At 33.6% G+C, this 23,429-nt stretch overlaps 1 protein-coding gene and 1 long non-coding RNA gene across 9 annotated transcripts in view; one reads left to right on the plus strand and one right to left on the minus strand.

Annotated features, from left to right (window-relative positions):
- The window catches only part of LOC113928719, a 63,949-nt gene extending 44,050 nt beyond the window's left edge, over positions 1-19,899 (plus strand). The window contains exons 2-3 of the long non-coding RNA XR_003521941.2: positions 2,919-3,003; positions 19,726-19,899. This is a non-coding gene — a long non-coding RNA (uncharacterized LOC113928719). The remainder of the gene's footprint in view (positions 1-2,918; positions 3,004-19,725) is intronic.
- Positions 1-23,429, minus strand: part of SSBP2 (single stranded DNA binding protein 2) — a 296,491-nt gene that overhangs the window by 18,053 nt on the left and 255,009 nt on the right. For all 8 annotated transcript variants that reach the window (XM_027604668.2, XM_027604669.2, XM_027604661.2 and 5 more), the window contains 6 exons: positions 18,897-18,932; positions 17,007-17,061; positions 13,466-13,536; positions 10,472-10,550; positions 7,655-7,683; positions 872-970 (listed from right to left, as the gene is read on the minus strand). In XM_027604668.2, coding sequence (XP_027460469.1) covers positions 872-970; positions 7,655-7,683; positions 10,472-10,550; positions 13,466-13,536; positions 17,007-17,061; positions 18,897-18,932 — 369 coding nt within the window. The remainder of the gene's footprint in view (positions 1-871; positions 971-7,654; positions 7,684-10,471; positions 10,551-13,465; positions 13,537-17,006; positions 17,062-18,896; positions 18,933-23,429) is intronic.

A 23,429-nucleotide genomic window follows, 5' to 3' on the forward strand; every position in this document is an offset into this window, starting at 1 on the left:
TCAGTAATTCTTAGCAGAGCATGTTCATGAACATCACTAACAAAGTTTTTTCATTTTCAGGTATGATCAGTCCCACTGCTAGAAATTCTGATTCATTAGGTCTAGGGAGAGTTCTGGGCAATTGTATTTAAAAAAAAGTCTATAGGTGTTTCTAATGTAAAATATTAGGTTAAAAAAAATCACTGTATTATGTAATAACTCCTTGAGAAAAGATACCATATTGTCTTTTTGGTCTCTCCAGTGTGTCACCTATTGCTTTGGCCTGTGGTTAAGTGCTCAGTAATTGTTAAATAAGCGAATGAATTTTATTGCTTCTCTTTTTACTTCTGTCTACTTTTGTGGAAATATGGAGAGATAATGCCTTTGCTTAACACCATAATCATACTCAAAAACTGATTCTGCTATCCACCCCAGGTTAAAAGTAAATAACAGGTTAATAGACCAGCCTTCAGTCCAGTAAGGTCTAGTGCATGAAGTACAGACATTTTATGGAGAAGATTCTGAGTCTTAAGGATAGTGCTGAGAACAGACCTGGTTTTGCCATGAGTCAACACATTTTAGTAATGTGAAAACTTGTAAAAACTATCAAATATGCAACCTGTTTTCAGTATGTTCCTTTATAGTGGATCTTCTCTATGAGAAAATTAGTATTACAATTTTTGTTTTTGTAACTATGTACATAGAATAGGAGCAAAAAAGAAAAAGTTAATTTTTAAAAAAATTTCCAAAGAAATTCCACTTAATTTTCTAACTTTTAGAAGATCAACGTATTGAGCTCTAGATAAACAGTCGTAATAACTGCTTTATGAATATATTCTAATAGAAAAGAAATAAATTTTGGATATAACAATGTAGGCAAGGGAATACTTACACTCTCACTCTGAAAAGGATTTAAGAAATTTCCCCCCATTTCGCCATCATCCCTTGGAGTGCCCGGTTGATTACTCAGGCTCATATTATTGGGAGAATTCTGTAAACAAGATTTAAAAAACAAGGCATTGTTGAAGATTTTAATTTCCCTCTTGCATTGTACTGTTTCAAAAATGGAATCTATAGCAGCATCTCTAAGGACAAAGCAGACTTATAATTCTAATCTTAGACTTCTACTGTGTATTCTAGTTCATTCTTTACACCTTGACAAGTACTAATGCTTTCCCAAATGGAAATTAAAAAACAAACAAAAAACCCCAAATAACCAAGCACAACTGTTTTCTTAGTCTCAGAATCAATATTTATTCAATTTCCCACCCTCAGCTTACAGAGTTCCTAGAACTGCACAGAGTTTAAAAAACATTCCCAGCAGGGGCATGATGAAGAGAGCCTACCCACTGATCAGGCATGATGAGACAATGACCTGCCTTGGTAGTTTTACTAATCAAACTTCAAAAGGTCACTGTTTCAAAACATTTCCCCTTAATGCGACATGTTGTTTACATAGTAACACTATTTCAACTATTTTTTTAATATGAACCATAGGAAAAAAAGAAGATGGTTAACAACTATAGTTAAGAACAGGAGAACTACCTTCGGACTTGAGAATTCAATATGCACTTGTAGAAGAAGAGAAGGCTCAAAGCAAATTGCTTTAGAATCTTTTCCTATCATTAGTTTAAGGGTTGATTTACTTGGCAACTTTAAGATAAAATGGCTGATATTAGCAACCTAATCAAACACTAAGTTACTGCATATTGGGCTTCACATTCTACTTAAATTTGCTAGTCTTGTTATTACGGTAAAATTTTAGCTGTGGGAGGTCATCTGCTACTCCCCATCAACAGGAAATACAGAATGGCATTGCCATACAAAGCATGTTCACACGATATTGTGACTGAGGGACTTTTTCCAGGTCTAATTTATTGACTTGTAAAAATAAACCTCAAGGTTAAAAATTTTTATTTGTTATTTCAAGTGGAAGAAAGATTTTAGGTTTTTTTCTGAGCCATTTCTATTTTATATTCTCTTTTTGAATAAGTTCTAGATTTTTAAAAGAAAAATGCTCTGAAGATTTTGACTTAACTAAAAGTTATGTCATAAAAATTAAAGTTTCATGAATGAGTTATTCCCAGAAGAATATGTGCTGTTTTAGAATATGGTGAAACTGTAAAGCAGAGACAGGTGGAAATACAGCTTATATCTTGTCCTGCTGTGCACCCCATAGGGAAGATCTGAGAACAAGGATCCTCTGAAGTCCACAGGAGCTCGATTTGCCAATGAACCACTTGGGCTGGAGAACCACAGTTAATAACATAAGGAGGATTCTTTTTTTGGATAAATTTTTCTCTGAAAATGTTAGTTTCCCAAGTACACAGAAAAGGAACTGTACTTTCAAATGAACATGGATAACTTCATTTCCTTAAAAAAAATTTTAAGTAAAATTTAACTAAGTATATTATTTTATAGCTCCTTAATTATTAAAGTTATTAATTAAATAATCAACTGTGCTTTGGAAACAGGAATGCTAATGCTGATTTAGTTCAAAAGGAAAACTAAATTCATAAAAATGTGGTAATATTTAGCCAAAATCTTTTTGGTGAAGTGTTTGTCATTTTACACATAATGAAGAAACTGGAATAATCTAACATATTATTATCTATAATATCTAATATATATATGAGGGTATTTAAGGATACACTTGGAAGCTTCCTCATTTCTGTATAACAAACGTGCCCTGAGATGGGCAGCACATCTGTGATGGATTTGGGGTGCTTGTGGTCTCTGCTTGCACTGTTCCATGAATCATTTCTTAATTTACAATTTTGAAAGTGTAGCTAACTTCAAATCTAATTTCTGACTCAAAATGTGGATTTCAAAATACTCAAAATTTGAAAGTAACACTGCATTATTATTTAAATACTTCTAAAACAGCTCTTTTATTATTTCTGTTTTCCATGCAATCTGTTCACGGCGTGGTGGCTCAGCAGTACAGACTTCTTTGGGGGTGAGAGGAAGATATATAAGAACATGGATAGGAAGATAAAAGGACACATTCAACATATAAAACAGGTAGTATCAGGTCTCTGAATTTTATTCTTATCCAGCTCAGTGAGCATATTTGAAAATCTTCAAATGGTAGGACTCTGCAAAATGTGAAAGCAGAAGTTTCTCAATGGGGAGTCTTTTGGAAATTGTGCTGTCCATGATCGATGAGTGACCTGATGAAGATACAGGCTAAAGACATCCTTAGTACTGGTGTCTAAGGAACAGCTAAGACAGTGGTTCCAAACACCAGCCCAGAACAGGTTATGAGCGTGGGTGGCAATGAACCGTGTGTATGTTACATTTGGCTGTAGCTATGTTTGTGTGTGGAGTTTCTAGCAGATTTCATCATCAAGGCAAGAATAAAGGGCTTAGATCAAGGCTACACTAAAAGGGCTTAGATCAGTCAAAAAGGTGCTCCAATAGCTTGAGCACACAATTAGGGAATAGGGAGTACAAAAGAATCCAAGTAAAGATCACTTTTAGCTACATTAGGCATTTTGGTTACATTTCTTACTTCAGTTAATGTGTACTGTATTTCCTACTTATACTCTTAAGAATTTAGCTTATGAAAGTATAGTTAGTGTTATACCAGTCCCATCTTCAAGGGATTTTCTTATGTTAATTACCCTTCCTTCAAACTGGAATGCTTTTCCCTTAAGCTATGGCCGCATACATGAATGTTACATATAAGCATATCTGTGTGTGCATACACATGTGCGTGCACACACACTCACACTCATACACACACACACACAGAGTTTCCTCTGGCTAACACATTTAATTCTCTTAGACCCTCTGCTCTCTGATTTTATCTTGCAAGTATTTTTCCATATCATCTTTTAATTAGTTAAATTATTGTTCCTTCTTCCACCCACCCTCAGAAATTATTCCAAACTTTTTCAAACTGCTATTAAAAAAGTACACATTTGCAGAAATTTTTACTCTGCCCATAATTGGAATAAAACAATATTGACATTATTTGAAGCCCTCTTGAGGTGGATTTTGAATTGATTTCTCAGAGGCTACCAATAACAAGTTTTACAGAGTGTTATTTTGACTCTGCCAGTGCCCAAAAAAACAAAATGCCAGTCATGTTTCTCCCAGAGGATACAAGTAAGCTAGAACCCAGGCCACACTGAGAACGGTCGATTAGCTGCACTGTGATGGGTGTGGGATCTTTAATTGGAACTAAAGTACTTGAGTCAGAAAGCTTCAGGTTGAAAAGACTTCGATAATTTATTAAGCATGAATGATCAGATCTGGCCTTCTTTGATACGGTTTTTTTCAAACTCAAAAATATAAATGTTAAGTATGTTAATGTGAACTGCAGAATTTATTTAGATGATTTCCTTTAAGAAAATAAACCATATGCTCTTCTCCACCCCCAACTCCTAAAACAACTCCAAGGGAAAATATTTTTGTTCCATTGATTAAATGGGTGGCTTCTCAGTTGCAAAAGGAAGGAAAAGAATTTCACATTTGGACTTCTAAATTACAGATGAATTCTGCATTTTGAGAAAGATACATATGAGTTTTACTAGATAATCCTCAACTGAGCAAGAAATAACTTTAAAACTCTTCATTTGGAGTTTCAAGCTCATTTTGCTACTGAAACAAGTTCTATCAAAATGCAGGTGACAGTGTGAGTTCCTAGCCTTGCCCACAAAAGACAGTCTAACTAATGAGGAGGAAGATATTTAGCATCTGTATAGTGTTTCTGAGCTCCTAGCATATGCTCATGCTTCACTCTCAAGGTTTTGTGAAGAAGGCAGGGAATGAACTACAAGCTCTCTTTTACAGCTAAGGAAACTAAGCCTAAGAGAAATTAAGTAATATATTGCTCCAATTTGTAGGTAGTAGAACCAGGCTCTCTGATTCTCATTTCAGTACTGTTTATTACCTTACATATAAAAAGAATAAAATAGAGTATACTTACAATAAAAAGAGTAGAAAAAGAATAGAAGGAGTACTAGTAAACAACATTAAAAATGGAGCAAGAAAAAGAAGAAAAAAATTTTAAAAAATTAAAAAAACGGAGTAAGACATTTAAAAAAAAATATGCAATACTGGCACTTAATAAAATACAGGTTTAATTGGAGAACTAGCTGGAGACCTAAGAGGGATTTTGAACAAAACCGTTAAGCAGTAAATGGCCACAACTATCTTATGATTCACAAATAAGAATGACTAGAAAAAGAACAGGATGAAAAGGAATGAAGCCAGGAAACAAGAGAAAAGGGAGGAGAGTTTCTTAGGATAGCTGGTCTTGTGTTGGAAAAGGAAGAAGGTGGGGAAAATGGAATTAGTGATAATGTGGACAGTATGGAGTAAAAATCTGAAATAATTAGGCTATGAGTGGAATGAGGGAGGGAGAGAAGTAACTGCAGACGGGGAGAGGGTATACATGCTGCTGCTGACTGGAGACAAAATGACCACAGTGTAGTGGAGAAGCAAGACACACCAGTGGTACCCTCAGCCAGGCAGCTTGGTTGGAGCCCAGGACCAAGGAACCTGGAGAGGGGGCAGTGCAGAAATGAGCTGCGTAGGACCTCATCTGAAGGCAGATACAACTAGTCATTTCTAGTACATTGTTAAATGACATGTTTCAGGGGAAAATTCTTATGCTAATTGAAACATATTTGGACTTGGCTTTGTAAAAGATTTCCTTCTTGTCTTTGGTCTCCTCAGTTATACTGGGCTTCTTGAGGGCAGAGATCATACCATGTTTATCCTTGGCTTTTCAGAGCCTGGCATAATGCCTTGGTGCATTAATGTTTACTGAGTGAAGGAACTCCTGCCTAACCACTTAGGACAGAAATTATGTTTGTATTTAAAGAAGTCTTTTATATCTCCCCATGGTGCACAAGTTAACACCCAGGGCACAAAAGTACACATTAGGTAGTCAATTAATGCTTAAAGAATAAGCAATACATCACCAGGAAAGAGAATGTTATCAGCAGTGGGCACAGTGTAATGGAAAAACTTGTCTCTGGAAATAGGAATGGGAAAATGAGCACAGAAGGAATAACAATAGATCTGATATGAGGACAGATAAGAAGATCGTATTTAATTTGTCATTATGAATCTATTTAAAAATTTTAAAGTGCTTTATGAATAAATTACAAAGAACCTTCCCATAGGTGGGAGGGGATGGGCTAAATGAGTGATGGGTATTAAGGAGGGCACTTGCGATGAGCCATGGGTGTTATATGTAAGTAATGAATCACTAAATTCTATTCCTGAAACTAATATTACACTATATGTTAACTAGCTGGAATTTAAATAAAAACTTGAAAAAAAAACCCAAAGTATTTTCCCATATATAATTTTGTTTACATCTGTCTGATGTACAAAGTTATGGGTCATTAGTGGAAATTTTAGAAAGATGATGTTAAGCAATCTGAATGATCCCATCTTCATGTAATAATCATCCTTAGATACTAGAATATGCTCCTTAAATACAAAATTAGAAATTTTATTGGTGACCACAAAGCACAATTCACCTAATATCAATTCTTAGATACCTAAGATAACATATAAAATCATGGTCATCTGACTTGTAAAGGTGCTTCCCAGAGAGATGGCTCTAATGGAATTATACAATGAATCTTTTTATCAAAACAGGCCTTTTGCAGGTTTTACCTATTTTCACAGCTAGTGCTCCTTATAAATATTTATCTATTTTAAGAAAAGAAAAAGACCTTCCTGATTTGTCCACTGTAGCACTTGTGAGGCCAAGCAGCCAGGCACTGTAGATATGTCAGAATGCCAGTTCAACTCCCTCTCTCTCAGCTTGAAGTCTTAATTTAAAAGGTTTTGTAGCTCAATCAATCTTACTCTATTTTCCTTGGCACCAGGAATTTTACATTATTATACATGAATATAATTAGAAGTAGGATTAAAAATGAAGTTACCCTTTAATGAATTTCAGTATTTATTGATATAAAGCAGACTTCTAAGAGAGTCATTCTAATGGTAGTTAATAATTAGTTCTTATCAGCCATTCTAAATATATTTTTGACTCACAGAGAACTATTTTAAATTCATCATGACCTAAACAGTAGTTAGGTATTCTGAAAAAAATATAAAGCATCTTAGCAAAGTATTAATTTTAAAAATACTCAAACTATTGAAGGAGGAAAAACACAGACACATGCTATTGGAAGGCTCTCTTTCCTACTTGTATTAATATAATTTTCTTCTAATTACTTTCCTTTCCTATTTTGGGGAACTAGAATAATGATTGAGGACATCAGCATTTCCTAATAAAGGTTTGAAAGACAAATGAAATGTATAAATGCAAGCCCTTATAACATATAACAACTTTTTCAAATATACCTCTTCTCATTTTGCTCTAGACTTCTTTACATTTTCAAAAGATTATCTACACTATGTCAATCTGCTTTATAAATAAGTGACATCATAAAGTAATTAAATTATTATGTAGGTATCAATTGATCATGTATATAGTATGTCCTGTAAATGAATCTTACCATGTTAAAAAACTCATTTTACCCTTTCCTATTATATGCATTGATATTTTTAACTTCCACTTAATTATGTCTGGACCTCTACTTTCAAAGCTTGTTCAAGAACAAAATTCATAAGGTTATTCTAATAATTTTAATAAGAGCCCCATGAATAAAAAACAACACAGAGAATATATAATACTCACCTTGGAAATACTGTCCATATCTCCTGAGCCTGAAACAAAACAGGAAAAGAAAATCTTTATTAGATAATGATTTCATATATAAATGAAGTATTCCTCTAATATAAATAAATACAGTACACTCTTTGTATTTTCTAGTATATAGCTCCTGAATTTTTTAATCTTAAAAAATTTAATCTTAAAAAATTCCTTTTCTCTTATACTGTATGGTAAATAAGTATCATCTGATGGCAAATGCAAGGATGAGTTGTACCTCTAGCTCCCAATCATCATTTTTTGTTTATTTTTGTAATGGCAGAATGAAGAAAACTATTGTTATCCTAAATTCCTGAAAATGAAATATTAGAGAGATCACTCATAAATCCTATTCAATTCAGATTTTTAAAATGTATGTCCACATGTGTATGTATATAGAGTGCAAGAGAGAGAGAGAAATATATTTTCTGAAATGATATGTCTAAATCTGATAAAGTATAAAATGGACATCTGCAACAATATCTTAAAGTATTTTGAGCAAAATTTTACTATAATAACCAAAGCAAAGGATTTATAATAATATTAAAAATTTGACAGCAATCAATATTCATGGCAATCCATCAAAAGTAAGAAAGTCTTCAAAACATACTGTAATTTTGTTGATTCACAAATTACAGTATTATTCAAAATTATTCAAAATAATACTATAATTTTATGCTGATTCTTGGGAGAAGTGAACAATCAATACTGATTTCTTACTTAAGAAATGGAATCAGACATTAGATAACAAGGAACAATGATCAGACCTTTGCCACAATATTAGCTTTATTTTTAACTATTTTAACAATTAATTTTCTTGGTATAAAAATATTACATACTATTTTAATAGAAAAATACTCAGTTACAATCACAAATAAAGTTAGTGCTTACAGACAAGACATAATTATTAAATATTGAATGTATATATGTAATTACATATGTATAATATGTACAATAATATTTATTATAAAAGTAATAAGCCACTGCCAAGCCTATGTGAAACTCTTCTGTAAATTCTATTCTAGGGAATAATATAACTTGAAATCTTCTAACTATGACCAAATGTCATCTTTTTTGAAAATTTTACAAACTGAAAGATTAGAAAGTGAGTTATATTGCAATAAATGAAAAAATAAAGTTCTAGAATAGTGCTGCCCAGAAGAGCTTTGTGTGATGTTGATGTTTCTCTGTGCTGTCCATTAGGGTAGCCAGTAGCTACGTGTGGCCATTTATGTTTGATATGTGGCAGCGCAACTGAGAAAGTAAACTTTACATTTTATTTAATTTTAACTTAAAATTAGTCACACATGCCATGTGGCTACCATAATTGGAGAGTGCAAATTAAGACTTTGAAATCTAGGCAAAATATATATGTATGTAAAATAAATGTGGACCTTAAATGCTCAAAAGTCTATCAATGTGTTGCAAATAATTTCTTGATTATTGAAGTTACATAGCTTTTCACAGTATCAGAGGATGGCATCTGGGTGGAGTCGTGAAATCTGTATATAACCTAAGTTACTCACAGGCATAGTTACTCCAACCTAAGTAAAAGGTGGTCCTTTTTCAAAAGAAAAAAATTATCATAAGCCTCTATCCCCATTGTCAATTTTTAGCTTATGATAATATTACTTAAATATATGTAAACATAAAATAAATGTGGTTGTTTTTTGGTTTTGGTTTGGTTTTGCATTCGGCCTGCCCATATACACAGTGTACTGTGTGACCTAGTCAGTTGTGTGCCACTCATCTCTATTTTTTTTTTAAAGATTTTATTTATTTATTTGACAGAGAGAGACACAGCAAGAGAGGGAACACAAGCAGGGGGAGTGGGAGAGGGGAAGCAGGCTTCCCCCTGAGCAGGGAGCCCAATGCGGGGCTCAATCCCAGGACCCTGGGATCATGACCTGAGCCGAAGGCAGCTGCTTTAACGACTGAGCCACCCAGGCGCCCCTCTATTTCTCACTGTTGTGAAATGTTTTGTTCGCATTGAAGATATTTGGCTTCATTTGGCAAGAAGGCATAATTTATGAAGTATGTGTCCAACCATTAGTCACAGTACTAGAAATCAGCTTTATCACGAATGCAGAGTATGTGCCACTGTTCTCTCTTAAGAGAATCCTTCAGATTATTCAGAATATAACTAATTTTATTTTTATTTATTTTTTATTTTTTTATAAAGATTTTATTTATTTATTTGACAGAGAGAGAGACAGCGAGAGCAAGAACACAAGCAGGGGGAGTGGGAGAGGGAGAAGCAGGTTTCCCGGTGAGCAGGGAGCCCGATGCGGGGCTTGATCCCACAACCCGGGATCATGACCTGAGCCGAAGGCTGATGCTTAACGACTGAGCCACCCAGGCGCCCCACTGATTTTATTTTTAAAAGAGACAAATATTAAAATACAAAGTTAAGAAATTCTTGCAGAGAACATAAGTTCCTCTGAGACTGTCTGTACACCTTCAGAGACAAACCAGTTGGGAAAATACTGTAGTCCTCCAGGTGAGGGATGCATGATTGTGTGCCCAGAGCAGCAGTATCTCCTTTTATCATAAAACACCCAGATTTTGATGGGTTAAAGTAAGCACTTGTGAATAAGAGCTAGGTGAGAACAATTCTACACTTTTGATTTTCAAATGATCTCCAGTCATCATAACCGATATACTGTCAAGTATCAGTCTGAGGTGGAAGTTGAAGCATTTTAAAATAAATTCTTGTATACGAAAAGCACTATGCAAATTGTAATATCCACTATGTAGAATTAAGGTTTTGTTTTGATTTCTAAACATCAAACTTAATGTCCTTACCTAAAGAGCCATTCATGTGATGTGACTCCATTCCTCCTAATCCACCCATGGGACCATCTGACCCGGGGCCCATTGGAAACTATTTAAAAAATGAAGAAAATTACTATGATCACATTGAAAACAACTATTTATCTCAATGTTACAATATCTGTCTTTAACATAAGAATATACTTCCACAATCTATTTTCATTTTCAAGTAAAGGAGGTTTTTTTCAGCCGTGTGGATTCTCAAACTAGACCGCCCTACTTCCTTCATACCATCTTCTATAGATTCTGGGAACTTGAGGCTAATCCTCATTCATATCCAAATTTTTCTTCAGATATCTAGAAAGTATATACATTCCAGTGCAAATGAGAAGATAAGCATTCTTTCCTATGCTCTTGGCAGATTTTGCTATTATAAACTAGAGATGATTCTTAAGAAGCTGCTAAAAGTATTGGCTTGTTAATAAGAATAATTCAACATTCTTATGCCAACATTAACATTTTTCTTAGCAGACAATCTATCCTTGTTCAAATGGACATAATAAATAATTTCATCTTGCAGGTTAAGTACATTTGGCTCCTTGGGGACAGCTCAATATAGTTAATTCTTGGCAGTCTCAACCATGTCAGTTCAATGAACAATTGGACCTTCTATAGCAGTTATAGTTAACATTTTTTTAAAGTAGTGGGATTATTTTATTTTCAGTTGGAAGCCCAGTACAAAAGAGATGTGAGCTGATATACTGTGGTAGAGCAGGTGGAGAGGCCACGGCCTGTCCACTCAGTCTTTTCCTTATCTCCCTGGAATACTCCTGAGGAAATCTAAACCCCTTTGAAGACAAGTTATCTATAATTATCTTGTGTTTACAGTTAAAATAGCCTATTAAAAAACACTTGCTCTTAAAATTTCCCATGCCAAAATCATTTCTTTCATGTCATATGGTACAGAATACTGAATGTGGTGTGTATGTATGTGCATATTTATGTGTGTAGATGAGGCGGTGCTGTTTATTAGTCATACAGGCTTTTGGGAGAAAAACAATTGCCCTCAGCAGACAACATGTAATTGTATATAATCTATAATCTATATCATCTATCTATCTATCTATCATCTATCTATCTATCTATCTATTTCTATTTGTTTGGAAATAAGATGGCTTTCCATCACTGGGATCATACAAACCACATGCCTGTACATTTTCCCAGGATAATGCCTAAAATTTTGTTGCCTTAAAGCATACAGATTGATTTTCAATAAACAACCTAGAATATGTGTGTGTGTGTGTGTGTGTGTGTGTGTGTATTTGTATGTACGTATATACCTTAAGCGATAGCTTAAAGAAATTAACTTTGAACTTAACTGTTTTATTCAGCTTTTCCCAAAAGCACTGTTTAGATCTGGGCTGAGAAACCTGTGCTGGTAAGGCCAAGACCCTCTGAACTTACTTGGTTCGGTCCTTTTATCTAGCCCCTACAGTGTTTTCAAAGACACGAAGACTATTGGTCTGTATGCTTGAAGCATAAAACTGCAGGCCTAGCCCTCAGCAGGCATTTGCTTTTACTACCTCTGGCAGAGATGAATGACATTTGAAAAAATGACACGTTCAGCTTCTACTTTTCTTGGATCTCTTATCTTTGTATCGAGTTAGAGGACCAGAATGGAACATACTTGGATGATATCAGCTTAGCTGCCCACAGAAATGTCTTCAGTACCATATGCTCTGGGTTTCCTCTCTCACTCCCTCCATTTCAAATATCAAGTTCTAAGATATGAAATTGCACTATGAAGAGCTTTTCTGTATTTTTGCTGAATTTCTAAAATGAACATTGTTCATTATCATATTCAATGTTCATTATGATCACTGTGGAAACACCTTTTAGACATTACTCATAGGAAATTGTTTCTTTTTTCCTGAAAACCAATTTATTTGATTATATAAAGAGAAGAGTGCTAACTGAAGCAGTACTGCTTAACAGAAATAATATGCAAGTCGCAAATGCAAACTTACATAAGTAAATTCAGATTTACTAGCAGCCATGTTTAAAAAGTAAAAAGAAACAGGCTAAGTTAATTTTAATATATATTTTATTTATCCTACTTATCAAAATGATCATTTCAACATGTAGTCCATATAAAAATTTTAATGAAATATTTTACATTATTTTCTCATACTAACTCCTCAAAGTCTAGCGTGTATTTTATATTTACAACACACTTTAATTGGGACTGTCCATATTTCAAGTATCATAATAGTGGATGGATTTGTTGTCTTCACTGCTAGGAAACTCAATTATAATAATTATTTCAATCCTGTTTTTTGGTATACTTATGGAAAATTCCTTTTATGTCTTCTGATTTTTATTTCATTTTCGCGACCTTATATTGATATATATGTGTATATACCGTTATATACACATATACCGTTATAAGTATTTTTTGTTAATATGTAGGTCTTATAGATAAATATTTTTCTGTAAGCTTTTATGGAAAAATCACAACCATATGCTTTATTAAGAACACCCAAATTCTTTATGTAGACCTGCCTCATTTCCATATTTAAACTCCAGATTTCAAAAATCTAAAGAAAAACAAGGATATCCAACTTCCTAATTTATTTCAAGTTTATCAGGATAAAAGAAATAAACAACCACAATGAAAAAATTAGTGATGCTAAAAATTAGGTTAATATAAATGATTATATATTACCTGTCATTTTCAAATAGTATTATTCAGTATGTAAGATTTGAGATAAAACTATGCACCAACATTTTATAATTGATTAGGTTCAGTTTTACATTTAAGTTATATTGATATGAAATCTTTTGTTATACATTTTATGTATTATGTTTTTTTCAACCCAGAATATAGAAAGGATTTGATTTTTTGGGGGTATCTAATAAGTTCCTAGATAATAAAACAGAAAGCTTATATAGTATCTAGGAAATGGAATGCACTTAGAGTTTGAGCCTTCAGATACATTCCAAAATTTATTAAAAATTCATATTTACATTAGGCCTGTTAGGTCCAGGAGGTACTGCATTCATTAAAGTATACATGTTGTCTCCAGAGTTGGTTGAATCTGAAACAAAATATTACTTAATTAATATCTTTCTTTATAATTTACACCCAAGTCAACACAAAGTAATAATCAAAGATGATCTGCACACATATACATATTAATAGCTGCAGCAATTGAAATAGTTATTACTAATGTTCAGAAACAAATACTTGTAAGTCGTTTTCCACCTAAGAAATTATCATTCTATGGTTGTAAATGGGAATATTTACATAATATATTAGGAGTAATCACTTGAATAATTCAGGTCAAAAGGAACATTACTTTAAAAATCTAAAAAATTAAAGTTTTTCTTTTTTTAAAAAAACATGGATACTTTGAGACTTCACTGTGGAATTTATATGTATAAATATAACAAAAAATCTCTTAAAATTCAGATTCAGTAGCTTTTCAGTTTTCATTATTTCCTTAGGCTTCTTATATACCAATTTAAAAAGTTTATTTATCTAATAATTATTAATAGCTGGTGGAATATCTTTGCTTAATTCTAAAAGAAAGAATATAGGACAAGACTATAAAATTGGAATGAAAATTTCTCTTGCTTGAAGTAAAAGCCAGCTTCTTCCAGTACAACTTTTGATGAAGTTTTTTTTTCATTCATTTTATTCTTGATTCATTATAGTAAAAATAACTATAGTGTATATCCATATAAAAATATGTAACATTTTATAATATTTTTAAAAATTTACATTTCATATCTATTAGCTAATTCTAATTAAGTCTCTGAGTACATGTGTTTTTATAGCATATTAGCTGGAGTGAAAGGCCATATATTTTACATTTAGGAAATGTTTTTCTATTTTCCCACAATTATACAGTTTTCTTAAATATAATGTATTGGGCCTCTCTATTCTGAAAAAAAATGTGTTTCAAATATTTTGTACTGATTCAAGGCAGAAGATAAAAATAATTTGCTTTCTCATGGCAATAAACATAGAATAAGAATTGGGCAACTACTTTTCCTTTTATTTTGTAATTGCTTAGTAGACATTAAAAAGTTTATTATTTTAGTGTGTACCACTTAGAGAGTAGGTTTAATGTCATTTATCAGTTGTTTGTAAAGTGATCCACAAATCTAAATATTATTTTTCACATCTAGATTAATATATCATAGTGCTGAAAAAGCTGAAATGCCCACCTCAGATCTCTATTTGTTTATACTAAGTAAGTAAGTAAGTAAGTAAGGTCCCAATCTACTTTTGTGGCCTTCACTGTTTTTACATCCTTATGTACATTATACTCCTGTCAACCCAGGCTGCTGGTTCTTTCCCACATATGATCAACCTTTTAAATCTCCGTATTTTTGTTCTACTTCCTCCAAGGATCTTCTGTCCAGTCTCCATCTACTAAAATTCCACTCATTACTCCAGGCCTACCTCTTACATGAAATTTTGTTTTCTGATACTTCCAAATTCATGAATGCACCCCCATCATTGAATTCCACTTTGCATTCTAGTTAATATTTTGTCTTATTCTTCCCTCCTGCTTCCAACAAGGTTATAGTAAGTTCATTGAGAGAAGGAAAGATATCATGTCTTATATTGTGTGCCACAGACAACAAATATCTGCTGAGATTTAACTAATGGAAAACACTTTATCCCATAAAACTGTATCTTTTAGAAAATCTTGGATTGCTTTAAACAGGAAATCTTCAAATGGTTTTTCATCTTTATTAGCCTTACTAATTTTTTAACCTAATTTTAGTAATTAATTTGGAAAAAAATGTGCTATATACTTTAAATATGTAGAAAGAAAAATAAGTTTATTATTCTTAATACCAATCAAAAACATAATTTCATCTAAAAAACTCAGAGGAATAAGGTTGGCATTTTCTAGAAAATATCTGACTTCTTTTTATATACAGAGAAACTTTATAATAAAGTATATCTTCTGGCCACCTATTTTTTGGGGGGAGGGTATTGGCTTCATTGCACAAGGCTAGGAAGACATACTGGTGGCAATTTCTGGCTTGAACAGATAGAATGTAATGAGATTACTTATCACCTGCAAAGTTTAGCAGTTTCTCCAAAAAATTTCCCTAGATTACAGTGGTGTTTATTAATCACATGCTACCTTCATAAATTAAACATTTAACTTCCCCCACACAAGAATGCAAATGTGGGCAATATGTTCAATTCACATAATTCTATCTTGAATGAATTCTGTTTCACTTCAGTGAAGATGCTCTGAGGAGAGAAACCCATGAAATATTTATGATATATTCCAAAGAGTTAGTGAAGCAACGCAAAATTTTGTGTTAATTATCAAATTGACACTTTTTCAGAATGAAAAAGATTCAAAACTTAAAAATTACTATTTATTGGTATGATTAATGATATTTAATTTCAAACTTCCAAACATCTTAGATTTCAACAAACCAGCTAAGAACATATGAATTGAACAGTGCAACATAATTAAAAATTTTTCCTAATCATAAAAGTTTCCCATCTATTTTGTTACCCAGATATTAACATTGATAAAGTCCTAGCTATTTCTTTGTTTTCTACTTTCTACATTTCTGTGTTATATATATTTTAAAATAATAATTGGGATCATATTGTATTAAATCATGAACATTTATTCTCCATTAAATTCTTTGGTTATAATTTTAATGGCTACATTATATTCCATAAAAAATTAATTTATTAACGTCACTAAAATTGGATTAGGTTTGAAGGTTGTATCTACTATTTCACTATTAATTATAACCAATGAGTACCCCCCCACATAAATCTTGGGTTGTATCACTAATCATTTCTCAGAGAAGGATTATAGAGTAAGTGGTATGAACTTTTTCATGGCTCTTGATACATGTTGCCAGAGCTGTTTCTAGGAGGGCTGAACCAATGTCAACTCCCACCATTAGAGTCCTCAAGAAACAACACATTTAATAGTCTATATTAAAGTCTCGAAAAGAAAGGATAAAGCTATTTAAAATCATCATATGAAATGATGATAGAAATATTGAGGTATTTTAGTTTACCAAGATTAAAAGAAAAAAAAAACTTCCTCCACTACATAGTGAATCTATTAGCTAATAAATCCATATGGACGTGTAAATATATCTATACCCATCTTAGTAAATAATGGTGGGTCTGATTAAACCTAATGGATCCATGTATTTCAAATGTTACTTACTTATGCAGAATTTTTCTAAGTTTTGAGATTTGGATTTTTTTTCACAGTCTCAAACAATCTTTTTGTCAGATAAATTATTGGGCAATTCATATAGATTAACACCATTTTTATCCTGATTATATCTGTTACCCACACAACAGGAATTTTCTACATGCTTAAAGTAATTGGACAATAGTTATTTAAGAACCCTGTTTCTTCCTACTTGCTACCTCTAGTCTACTTCTGTTACCATCAATGAGATAATGAATACTACTAACATTCCGTCATAACAATTTTTATATTTTGTAATTTATTCTAATAATCAAATGCCCATGTGACTACTGTGATTACAATACCTGCTGGACTAGGCATGATGGGTGTTCCTGGTGGCCCTCCACCTCCTGGAGGACCCTAAATAATTATACAAAATTTCAGTAAAAATAAGGCACTTCATTAAACAGTATAAGGAAAAACAGAAGAAGAGTTAGACTTATCTATAATAATCCAATTTGAAAATCACAAAGGAAATATATTTTCTCCATAATTTATTTTCTTTGAATGCACAGTCATTTCAATATTATGCAAAATATAATTTAGCTTAAATGTGTTAAGACTGTTTTGACAAGTTTCCAAAAACAATGAGCCGGTAACACTGATTTATTATTCATGACTTAATCACATCAGGTATAATGAGGTTAAGGAGAAGCCATTTATTGGGGCCTTTACAAATCCATAAAACAGCATCATTCATGTATATTTGTGATTTAGTTTATTGTAATTCTCTTCTGTTTCGTATCATGATTTTTTATAGGAAGCTAAAAACTCAAAGATACTCATATGTTTAAAAAAATACACTGATGTATTTCTCCATTGGTATCAACTATAACACTTCTAGAGTATTGAACCTTCTGCTATCACGTCAGTTAGAAATGAGAGGCAATGCTGACTAATGCTGTGGTTACTAATCAATCTGAAATGGAAATTAGGTGATTCTAAGGTTAATTCAGTTATTTCAGATAACCAAAATGGATAATTCAGGGAAAGGGTTTTAGAATTTTTCAGATGTACCATAATTAATCTGGGTAAATTACTAAGTGGATAAATTTGTACTTCATTCTGAATGTGCAGACAGAGCCCACTAATTATTTCAAATTTTATATATATATATTTGCTATTTAATAAGCAACTTAAATTTTGTTTCAGATAAAAGTCTATAATTTCATAAAACCATATATTAGGCTTATTCTCAAGGATTTAAGAAAAAAATAGGTTTTACCCACATGTTCTTACTTTCATTTTTGCTTCATAGGGAATGCGAAAAAAGTTAGACTTTCTTAGTTTGTACAGCTTAAGAGGACACTGAGCACTAAGTTCACAGGTTCAAAACAGTGTGTGCTTTTTTTTTACTATGTTCATAAAACATTATTTCTACGGAGAGTAAAATGCTCATTCATCTTCTTAAGCCCTCCTCTTTTCCTACCCCAGTTAGCCACCACCTCTGAAATTTCTTTAGGGAAGATTTTCCTTTTTATCATTTTATCTTTGCTCTTCTGATAGGCATTTACTCCTAAATATTCTAACAATGTATCTTCCAGGGTGGCCTTGAGATGTAGCAAGGATTATAATGTAATGATGGTTAAAAGGTCATTTGTAAGTTCAAGAAGTCAGGTAAAATCTGCTAATTTGACTTTAGGTGTGTGTGCCTTAGTGGAAAATTTTAACATGTACTAAATAATACTAAATAATAATAAGAAGAAAAATAAGTGTTTCTAATTTCTAAGCATAAAAAAACCCTCAAAAGCCCTTCCCCCCAAATTACTAGTCATTATTCTGATTCCCTTTGTGATCAGGAAAAAGTTTAATGTCTTCCTCAACTTTGTGTGTGGTGAGTGGGGTGAGGGAGGGGGTGTAGACTATTCTCCTGGAGAACTGCAAATTCAAGCTTATCATTGTGTAACTGGGGATGGCTTTCTTCATGATTGGACAGAGTGTATTGTATTGGTTTACAGAAACATATGCTAAAGTAAAACACAGTACTCTGGGCAATTTTGGCCAGACTGATAACTGTTTCACTAATGAACATCAACATATGTAGTGAGGTTGGCAGACGAAAAACTCAATACGTATCAGATGTTCACTTCTTGGCCAATACACAGGGGCTCTTCTTAACATCTGGACAAGTATTTCATTGCCCAAATAAAACATAACATCAAATCTTATGAGCAAACAATCCCAAATGTACTTACTACATAATTCCCAGGAGATGCTGAAGAGTATGGTATCTGGAACATGAATAGGACAAAGAAATATATATTTTGATTCATGTGATAGTAGGGAGACTTACCTAAAATGAATCTATTTTCTGACTTTTATCAAGTTTTACAATGTATCACAAAGAATGGTAAAGAAAAAAAAAAGAATAGAGGCATTTATGTCTGTCTGAGTGCTAGAAAAATGAATAAATGCAACATTATCTTGAATTTATAAAAAGAGTGGATTTAGGTCAAGAGGAATTTAGACAGAATTACAGCCTCAAGTTATACTTGTTTCAGGGCAGTTGTACTCACTGCTTGATGCTAATGACACTTATTCTGTAATTAGAAAGATATATATTTGTGCAGCTAAAAACCAGAAATGAGAGTTTTCAAATTAATAGCTATTACAGATGCAACTCCTAATTTATGTGCATTCTGGGACGTGTTATTATTATTTTTAAGATAGGTTTCAGGCTAGTACATTCATGTGATATGGGTCAATACTTGATCTGCAGGCCTCATATTTTCCCCCTTTCTTTTCTAATTAGCTACTAGAAAATAATATAATAAATGTATAAGATTTTGTTAATATAAGACTCCAAAAACTACTAATTTGTGGGGATCAGATATGGCTAACAAATTCTTTCCCTTCAAATCAAGCTCTTAACCCAACTCTTTTTTAGAGATTGCAGAGTATTAATACAACATCGCTATCATAATTTAAGAAATGAAAACTAGGAAACAGATATTTAAAACTAGGCCCTTGAGTGTGGATTATTAATAAAGAGAGCTAAATCCAAATATTTTCTTTTTTTCACAGAAGCTCACTAGCTCACTTGTATGAAGATTCTGCATATCCAGAGCAGATATTTTTGCCTTATTCTGGAAAAAGCCAACAAACTACTACCTTCTTTGAGGCAGACAGCCAGAACTGGACCATTCGAATAGTGAAAAGATGATAGTGTCTTTACCCTAAACCCCCTCTCTACCTCAACACCTTCCATATAATTAAACATAAAAATAATGTGAAACTTTAAAGTAAGAAGAAGGAAGTATAATGAAGTTATAATTTTCCTTTAATGAATAATTCTTTAATTTGAGGGGAAAATATTTAATATTAAGTTATTTGAAAATTCTCTCCTTGTTGTTTGGTGTCCATGCTTTGCCATAAGCACAGACCACGTGCCCCTGAGGCCCCTGCTTGGTCTGCCTACGGGAAATTCAGCCCTGCAGATGGTCATTACCAGCCTGCCCAGCATCACTAATGATGAGGATTACATCCACTAGGAGCACTGAGATCCTGATGGCCGGTATACACTTACTAAACTCGGTAATTGAATACAACTTTGCTCTCCTGGGCCCCTTTCAGTTCATGATCTACCATCCATCTTCTCCTCCTTCTTTTAAACATGTGCATTTGCTCCCTCCAAATCACCACCTTATCTGTTGGCTCCAATTTTCATCTCCTTATAACTTTAGCATCTGGCCATGTTCTTCTACCTCTCTCTAGTGCCTACCATCATTCTTCACCAACTTCAAAATATGATCTAACCACCCCTTAAATCTTTTAGGGGCACCTGTGTGGCTCAGTTGGTTAAACATCCAACTCTTGATCTCAGCTCAAGTCTTGATCTCAGGGTCATGAGTTCAAGCCCTGCGTGAGTTCAAGTCCTGAGTTCCAATAAATTTTTGGAATATATACTTCACTGCCTTCCTTCACTTTATAATATACTTCCTTCTCCTCCATTTGTATGACCACATCCTAGAACTCTTTACAGAGATCTAAACAACTCCCTTGCCTGACACTTTTTTATTCCTCATGACACTCACAAATATTCTATATTCCAACCAGAATCTTCTTCCATCACAATTCCTCCATGTTTATTAAGTCCATTATTTCCCTACTAAATTGCCTCTGCCCCTCCCCTACACCACTGTTGGCTTTTTGTTTCTCTCTCCAGTATTTTAAATTCATTATCCTAAAGCCTACTTTGTTGTTGTTGTTGTTTTTAAAGATTTTATTTATTTATTTGAGAGAAAGAGAGAGAACGGGAGTGAGCATGAGGTGGGGTGAAGGGGGGGCAGAGGGAGAAGCAGACTCCTGGCTGAGCAGGGAGCCAGAGGACATGGGGCTCCTCAATCCCAGGACCCTGGGATCATGACCTGAGCTGAAGGCAGCCACTTAACCGACTGAGCCACCCAGGTGCTCCAAGCCTACTTTGTTAATTTCCATCTCTTTGATCAACCCCTAGCCACCTTTTCTGTTTCACAGTAGAGATTTCCTGGAGAGAAACACAAAACAAGGGACAAGGTCCAAAATATAATCATGTTCTCCAATGTCAACCTACTCTTCACTAATATCTGGAAGCATTTTGGCTTGGCCTTCATGGAAGCCTGAAGCATTCTAGTGGTGTGCCAGTAAACCCAATGAACTCAGGGAAGGAAAAGGTCCCAATTTGTAGCATTTGCCAATTTATGTGGTGTGAATATTCCCACATGGAAGATTTCAAGCTACCAATGATTTAACAATTAGCTCAAAAAATTCTTGAATAATTCACAACTGACTTTCCTGAGCTGGCTTTCATGACGATTATAAAATCCAGAGTTGGTAGTTGGTCCTTTTTCATAGGTTAAAGCTATCAAATTCTTGCTATATTTTCATCTTCAATTCAACACTCCTATTAATAGATTAGCATTTTCATCCATTCATCCAGGTAGAAAAAAGATAATCGTTCTGTTTGTTTCCAAAGCTAGCCCCTCCCAACCACCTCATTCTCCTGAGTCCTTGCTCTTTTTTTAGTTTCTGATTTCTCCCTCTTCATGATTCCTTTAAACACAGTTAAATATCATAAACATTTAAAAATACTTAAATTTGTTACTTCATCTAGTTCAATTTCTTTCCATGTGTCCTGTCAAGCTCTTGGCTTACACTCACTGCTTCTACTTCATATTCTTTGATGCCCTCATTAAAAGAGAAAGAACATTTGGGTTCCTACCCCTAGTAGCACTTCAATGAACCTTTACTCTTGAAAGTCACCAGTAGCATCTGACAGCCTAGTGTGAGAGACATAAAATATAACAATATAGGTAGAAGAACTATGTGGGTACAGAAGATATTTGAGCTGGGTAGCTGACTTACAGAGAGTAAATGATCACCAGAAAGACAAAGTGAAGGATCAGCATGAAAGAAAGAAAGAAAGGAAAGAAAGGAAAGAAAGGAAAGAAAGAAAGAAAAGAAAGAAAAGAAAGAAAGAAAGAAAGAAAGAAAGAAAGAAAGAAAGAAAGAAAGAAAGAAAGAAAGAAAGAAAGAAAGAAAGAAAGGAGAGAGAGAGAAAGAAAGAAGAAAGGAAGAAAGAAAGGGAGGGAGAAAGAGAGGGAGAAAGAAAGAAAATATTAAAGTATATGGTTTATTAGGGAAATGGTATATAATCTTACACAGCTGGTACAGTGTTGTACTTATAGGAAATTGAAATAAATGATAAGCACATATGGTCAGACTGTGAATGAATTTATGCTGCAGGAAATAGGGAGTCACCGGTTTTAGAGACATGTTCAAATTTATGTATTAGTAAGATAACCCTAGTTCATCATGAAATATGAATACAAGTTAGGAGTCTATTGCAAAAGGTCTAGGCAAGAGATTACAGTGGTGTAGGCAGTGCTGATTAAGGTAAGTAGGAGTAAGAAAATTTCAAAGACTTTTCACAAATGTACTCGGCAGGGCATGGTGACAAACTGGGTGTGGTGGAGAGGGAAGGCAGAAGTTAAGGCAATTCCTAGCTTTCCAACTTGGTGAGTGGGTGAATGATGGTGCTACTAATTTATATGTAAGGAATTCAGGAAGGGGGGCAAGTTTGGGGAAATATCCAACATGTTGAATTTGAAGGCACTAGTAGACAGTGAGGTTTATCTGATCAACAGATATTTAGAAATATACATCAAGAATTTAGTAGAGATTAGGACTAGAGATAAAACTTCAAATGAATACATTTCCATTTTGTGCTGGGCACAACACTTGATCTAGTATTCTATTAGATTGAGCAGAAGATTTAACATTCCAAACAAAGCTCCCTGTCTACCCTCTAAACCTCCTCCTTCTCTTATATTTCTAGCGGAGTTTGTGTTATTCCCATTCTCCCTAATACTAGTTAATTCAAAGACTTGAAATCACCTTCCACTTTTTCTTTCTCTTTATCACCAAATCAAAGGTCACCAAGTGTTTTGATTTTATGTGTGAAATGCATCCCCGTCATTCCTTTGATCACCACTATACTTCAGGTTCTGATAACATTTTATAAAATCCATTACTATAATCTCCTAATGTCATTTCCCCATTGCATCCATTTTATAGACTATCTTCCTAAAATATAGCTCTCTCAGGGCGCCTGGGTGGCTCAGTCATTAAGCGTCTGCCTTCGGCTCAGGTCGTGATCTCAGGGTCCTGGGATCGAGCCCTGCATCGGGCCCCCTGCTCCACGGGGAGCCTGCTTCTCCCTCTCCCCCTCCCCTTGCTTGTGTTCCCTC

This window comes from Zalophus californianus, chromosome 5 (assembly GCF_009762305.2).
Source record: "Zalophus californianus isolate mZalCal1 chromosome 5, mZalCal1.pri.v2, whole genome shotgun sequence".
NCBI lineage: Eukaryota > Metazoa > Chordata > Mammalia > Carnivora > Otariidae > Zalophus > Zalophus californianus.